The 6,748-nt window shown below is 54.0% G+C and overlaps 1 protein-coding gene across 2 annotated transcripts in view; it reads right to left on the bottom strand.

Annotated features, from left to right (window-relative positions):
- Positions 1-3,616, bottom strand: part of LOC147112748 (histone deacetylase 2) — a 59,071-nt gene extending 55,455 nt beyond the window's left edge. Inside the window, exon 1 of one of the 2 annotated variants that reach the window (XM_085997353.1) lies at positions 3,470-3,616. In XM_085997353.1, coding sequence (XP_085853479.1) covers positions 3,470-3,521 — 52 coding nt within the window. In that variant the 5' untranslated portion in view covers positions 3,522-3,616. The remainder of the gene's footprint in view (positions 1-3,469) is intronic. The other variant, XM_085997354.1, reaches the window with a different exon arrangement.
- Positions 3,617-6,748: the final 3,132 nt, after the last annotated feature.

Below are 6,748 nucleotides of genomic sequence, written 5' to 3' on the forward strand. Positions count from 1 at the left end.
GAAGAATTTGGGGGGGAAGATTTGGGGGGGAAGATTTGGGGGGAAGATTTGGGGGGGAAGATTTGGGGGGGAAGATTTGGGGGGGAAGATTTGGGGGGGAAGATTTGGGGGGGAAGATTTGGGGGGAAGATTTGGGGGGGAAGATTTGGGGGGAGAGATTTGGGGGGGAAGATTTGGGGGGAAGATTTGGGGGGGAAGATTTGGGGGGGAAGATTTGGGGGGGAAGATTTGGGGGGAAGATTTGGGGGGGAAGATTTGGGGGGGAAGATTTGGGGGGGAAGATTTGGGGGGGAAGATTTGGGGGGAAGATTTGGGGGGGAAGATTTGGGGGGGAAGATTTGGGGGGGAAGATTTGGGGGGGAAGATTTGGGGGGGAAGATTTGGGGGGGAAGATTTGGGGGGGAAGATTTGGGGGGGAAGATTTGGGGGGGAAGATTTGGGGGGGAAGATTTGGGGGGAAGATTTGGGGGGGAAGATTTGGGGGGAAGATTTGGGGGGAAGATTTGGGGGGGAAGATTTGGGGGGGAAGATTTGGGGGGGAAGATTTGGGGGGAAGATTTGGGGGGGAAGATTTGGGGGGAAGATTTGGGGGGGAAGATTTGGGGGGGAAGATTTGGGGGGAAGATTTGGGGGGGAAGATTTGGGGGGGAAGATTTGGGGGGAAGATTTGGGGGGAAGTTTGGGGGGAAGATTTGGGGGGGAAGATTTGGGGGGAAGATTTGGGGGGGAAGATTTGGGGGGGAAGATTTGGGGGGAAGATTTGGGGGGGAAGATTTGGGGGGGAAGATTTGGGGGGGAAGATTTGGGGGGGAAGATTTGGGGGGGAAGATTTGGGGGGAAGATTTGGGGGGGAAGATTTGGGGGGGAAGATTTGGGGGGGAAGATTTGGGGGGGAGATTTGGGGGGAAGATTTGGGGGGGAAGATTTGGGGGGGAAGATTTGGGGGGGAAGATTTGGGGGGAAGATTGGGGGGGAAGATTTGGGGGGGAAGATTTGGGGGGGGAAGATTTGGGGGGGAAGATTTGGGGGGAGATTTGGGGGGGAAGATTTGGGGGGGAAGATTTGGGGGGGAAGATTTGGGGGGGAAGATTTGGGGGGAAGATTGGGGGGGAAGATTTGGGGGGGAAGATTTGGGGGGGAAGATTTGGGGGAAGATTTGGGGGGGAAGATTTGGGGGGGAAGATTTGGGGGGGAAGATTTGGGGGGGAAGATTTGGGGGGGAAGATTTGGGGGGGAAGATTTGGGGGGGAAGATTTGGGGGGGAGATTTGGGGGGGAAGATTTGGGGGGAAGATTTGGGGGGGAAGATTTGGGGGGGAAGATTTGGGGGGGAAGATTTGGGGGGAAGATTTGGGGGGGAAGATTTTGGGGGGGAAGATTTGGGGGGAAGTTTGGGGGGAAGATTTGGGGGGGAAGATTTGGGGGGGAGATTTGGGGGGGAAGATTGGGGGGGAAGATTTGGGGGGGAAGATTTGGGGGGAAGATTTGGGGGGAAGATTTGGGGGGAAGATTTGGGGGGGAGATTTGGGGGGGAAGATTTGGGGGAAGATTTGGGGGGAAGATTTGGGGGGGAAGTTTGGGGGATATTTGGGGGGGAAGATTTGGGGGGGGAGATTTTGGGGGGGAAGATTTGGGGGGGAGATTTGGGGGAGTTGGGGGAAGATTGTTGGGGGGGGGGAAATTTGGGGGGGGAAGATTTGGGGGGGGAATTTGGGGGGGAAGATTTGGGGGGGAAGATTTGGGGGGGGAAGATTTGGGGGGGGAAGATTTGGGGGGGGAAGATTTGGGGGGGGATGTTTGGGGGGGAAGATTTGGGGGGGGAAGATTTTGGGGGGGAGATTTTGGGGGGGAAGATTTTGGGGGGGATAGATTTTGGGGGGGGGAAGATTTTGGGGGGGGAAGATTTGGGTGGGGGAGATTTGGGGGGGGGAAGTTTTGGGGGGGGAAGATTTGGGGGGAAGATTTGGGTGGGGGGAAGATTTGGGGGGGAAGATTTGGGGGGGGAAGATTTGGGGGGGGAAGATTTGGGGTGGGGGGGGGAAGTTTTGGGGGGGGTTGTTTGGGGGGGGGGGAAGTGGGGGGTTTGGGGGGGGGAAGTTTGGGGGGGGGGTTGATTTGGGGGGGGTTTGGGGGGTTGTGGGGGGGGGGAAGATTTGGGGGGGGGGGAAGTTTGAGGGGGGGGGGGAAGATTTGGGGGGGGAGATTTGTGTGGGGGGAGTTTTGGGGGGGGGGGTATGATTTGGGGGGGGGGAAGATTTGGGGGGGGGGTTGATTTGGGGGGGGGAAGTTTTGGGGGGGGAGAGATTTGGGGGGGGGGGAGATTTGTGGGGGGGAAGATTTGGGGGGGGAAGATTTGGGGGGGGGGAGATTTGGGGGGGGGGGAGTTTGGGGGGGGGAAGATTTGGGGGGGTTGGGGGGGGAAGATTTGGGGGGGGGGGGAGATTTGGGGGGGGGGGTTGATTTGGGGGGGGGGGAAGATTTGGGGGGGGAATGATTTGGGGGGGGGGGGAGAGATTTGGGGGGGGGGGGGAGAAGATTTGGGGGGGGGGAGGGAAGATGGGTGAGAAAGAGGTGGGCAGACGGGGGCGGCTGCCACAGCAGGTAAGCTTGGGGGTCCGAGGGCAGCACTCGTGCTCTTGCTGGCCCACATGCAGTGCTTCCTCCCTTCAGTTGCCGGGTATCCTGCGCCTGGGAAACCTGCCCCACCGCTGCTAAATTATGTCTGTCTACATCTCAGGCATGCAACCTCATAGCAAATTTAACTGACCCAACCCGGTTAAAGTAGAAATAAGCACGTTTGAGGCGGGCGAGTATCTGTTCTCGGGAGGCGCCTCTCTGCCCATCTTTGGGAGGGGTTAACATTCACCCCAGTGCTTGAGCTCCTGTAACAGCTTCTGACAAAGAGGGCTAAAGAGAGTCTGACAGATGTCACCAGCAGGATGAAACCAAGGGTTGTTGGGACATGGACTGGGCTCCAGGGAGGCAGAGTAGATCGATCCATAATAAAAAAAAGGGAAACATAAATAGTTGGAAAGGTTAAATCTAACAGGATGTGGAGATGGAACCAAGTGCCAGAGTCAACACAGTGCGATGGGCGGAATGGCTCCTCCTGTGCTGCAAGACTCGGAGCCATAGACCCCCGCCGCCCGCCATCGGGTCGGCATCGCCCGTCAGCCCAGCAGCCCCCCGGGCAGACGGATGAAGGACACTCGGGCCTGGACCCACCACCCTCAGTCTCAGAGGCCCCGGAGCAAACCTCCGCCTATGGAAAAGCAGCGGCTCCGCCGGCCGTTACCGGGAGCGGAAAGCCCGCTGCGGCCGGGCCCCCTGCAGGCCCCGGGTCTCCCCACCCGCCCCGGGTCTCCCCACCCCCGGGCCAGGCCAGGCCGGGCCCCCTGCAGGCCCCGGGCCGGACCCCTGCAGTCCCCGGGTCTCTTCACCCCCGGGCCGGGCCCGCCGGCCCCTCTTACCGTCATAGTAATAACAAACTTTCTTCTTTCCGCCTCCCTGAGCGAGCGCCATGACAGCAGCGCGAAAGGCAAACTCGGCAGCGACCAACACCAACCCGCCCGAGGAGGAGGTGGGGATTTAGTGGAAAGTGACAGAGGAAGCGCCGAATATCAAACCCTCCCCAGTCAGGTGCATTCATAAACAATACACTGCAATACTTCCAAATACAAAAGGCAATCGTGTCTCTCTGCAGTATTTAACCGCAGTCTATAAGGACTGTTGGTTTTCCTCCCTTCGATTGGAACAGTCCACCCCCCCGCCGGCACGTCAATCAGCCGCGCGGCTGTCCGGGTGAGGCGCACGCGCCGGACGGCAGGTGGAGTCACCTGTGTCTGACACAGCTACTTTTAGAGACTCGCTATACGCACTCATGACTGAAAAGGCCAGCTCAAGCAAAATACTGCGGATGCTGGCACTCTGAAGTAAAAACAGAAAAATGCTGGAAATACTCAACAGGTCAGGCAGCACCTGTGGAGAGAGAAAGAGTTAACGGCAGGAATTTTCTGGGATCCGTGCGGGCGCGATGGGAGGCAGGTCCGGTGGGAAATTTGAAATAAGTTGTAGTGGGTCGGAATTCCGCCCCACGTGCCTTTCCCTCGGGCATGTTTGCTGGTGCGGCAGTGACCCGACCCGCAGGCCGCGGGGTCTGGAGTGCATAATTAATTTGGATAACCAAATTCTAATTTGATTTATTAACGTTTATGTAAAGTTTTATTAGTTACAGTTTATTTGTTTATTTTTTGGTCCTACCAAAAGAGGGACCCGACCCGCAGAGGCGGCCGACGTAATTCAAATCATTAACAGGTACTTAAGCGCCTTTTCCAGTGACCTTTCGAATTTCCCTGACTGCCCACGGGATTCACGCAGCTCAGGAAACACGTCTTGTCAGCCTGAGGCGGGAGTTGAGTGGACATTGCTCCAGCTGATTAGATGATAGCATGAAATGTACTATAAAAGCTCCCACCTCACAGCTGATCACTTTTCTCAGGCAGAAACTGTTGCTTACTACATTCCCAGCAAACAGGTTGCCAATGCCCTCTTTGACAAGTCAGTCAATTATATCAACTTTGCCACTGATGAAGTCAGTGTTACTGAGCAGGCGCTTGGCTTTGCCATTCTGGCTGGCTTCCCACAGGTGCAGAGCATCATTGACTGCACACATGTGGCCATTGGGGCACCCCATCATAACCCAGGAGTCTTTGTCAACTGCAAGGGCTTCCACTCCCTCAATGTGCAGCTGGTCTGCAACCATAGGAAGATCATCATGCATGCATGTGCCAAATTCTCTGGCAGCTGCCATGCCTCTTTCATCCTTAGCCAGTCCACCCTCCCTCAGCTCTTCGCTCCTCCAAACAGACTTTCCGGCTGGCTGCTTGGAGACGAGGGCTATGCACTGAAGACGTGACTCATGACACCCTTGAGAAGACCAAGTACTGAGGCCCAGGAGAGATACAGTGAAAGCCACGTTTCCACCAGATGTGTCATAGAGCAAACATAGAGCAAACAGTCCACATCACAGAAGACCTCTCCTGGTCCCTCAATACCTCCTCTCTGGTGAAGAAGGCCCAGCAGCGCCTATATTTCCTAAGGAGGCTGAAGGGATGTAACCTGTCACCCCTGATCCTCTCTAACTTTTACCGCTGCACAATAGAGAGCATCCTGACGAACTGTATCACAGTATGGTATGGCAGCTGTAGCTACTATGACTGGAAAGCCCTGCAGCGGGTAGTCAAAACTGCCCAACGCATTACCGGCACCCGGCTACCGACCATAGAGCACATATACCAGAAACGCTGTTTACGGAGGTCACGGTCCATCATCAAAGACCCTACCCACCCCAGCCACAGTCTGTTTGCCCTCCTGCCATCTGGGAAATGCTACAGATGCATTCGCACCCGTACGACCAGATTTAGGAACAGCTTCTTTCCCAGGGCTGTCATCCTACTGAACTCCACAAATAAACTCTAAAGCCTGCACATCTGCCAATGCACTTTATTATGGTTATGTTTATGTTAATGTATTACAAGCCAAATGTATGTTGAATGTTTAAATGTCTTAATCTAAATGTACACCTTCGGGAGCCGCAAGCCTACATTTTGTTGTATTGCACTTGTGCTGTCTCTCGGTAGCAATTTATGTTAGTTTTCCAGTTAATTCAGGGGTTTGAGTAAGTTGGGTCGATTCCCATTGTGTGCTGCCACCTAGTGGCTATTTGGTACCTAGCAACTGCAGTAAAAGTGCAGTAAAGTGCTGTAAAGCACAGTAAGTGCAGTAAAGTAAACTACAGACCTACAGCGGCACATGCTCTGGGAAGTTGTATCGTTCCCATGCCTGAGTCTTGGATATTAATTGTCTGTAAGTACTTGAGAATGTTATAGATGATTAGTGTACACTGTATGTTGCAGAAAATGTTTAGTTTGTAACTTTTCTCTGTAAGCAAACTTACACAGCTAGCCGTGAAGTGCTCGCTCTCTGTCTAGCTGGTTAACTAGTAGCTGTATTTTGATGCACTATGTACAGGGCTAATTTAAAGAGAATGCCTTCCAGTTTGCTAAATGTATATTCACAGTAAGCTGTGTTTCCACGTGTTTGGTAATTTACATGCCAAATGTACTGTGTTGCTCAGGCGTACCTAAATTTGTGTATGCATATCAGTTATGCGCTTGTATACTAATGTGTGCTTCCATTTCTGTGTTGTATTTCAGTTTTACAATAAGAATCTTTCAGTAAAGCTTTACAAGAAAAGTCAAGCCTTGTGATTTTTATGGGAAGATATCAAGTTGTTAGCTATCTGTCTAGCTCTGCATAGGAACGTGCTGCGAGGGCAGAAAAGTAAAACGACAACAGCACAGCGGGCTCAAGCACAAGAAGATACCACTCAGCTACCATGAGTCTACGCTCAGGAAGACAATATACCATAGAGGACGTCGACCAGCCAATCGAGAAGCATGAGCCTCTCCGAGCAAACGATGCCAAGTCACAGTCCTCTAAAGCATCCTCTAGATCATCTCGGCGGTCCAGCAGACCATCGTCATCGACAGCTTCTGCAGCCGCCAAAGCACGTGCCAAGGCAAAAGCTGCCCAGGCTCAATTGTCCTTCGCTGAAAACGAAGCTAGTGTGATGAAGCAGAGAGCTGACCTCGACGCCAGTCTCCACATTCTCCAAAGCCAGAGAGCTGCCGCTGCCGCTAAAGCTGAAGCCGCAGCTTATGAAGAAGGTGAGGAGAACGAAGGCGTGG

This window comes from Somniosus microcephalus, chromosome 9, assembly GCF_052327205.1.
Source record: "Somniosus microcephalus isolate GS21.2 chromosome 9, FLI_Smic_1.0, whole genome shotgun sequence".
NCBI lineage: Eukaryota > Metazoa > Chordata > Chondrichthyes > Squaliformes > Somniosidae > Somniosus > Somniosus microcephalus.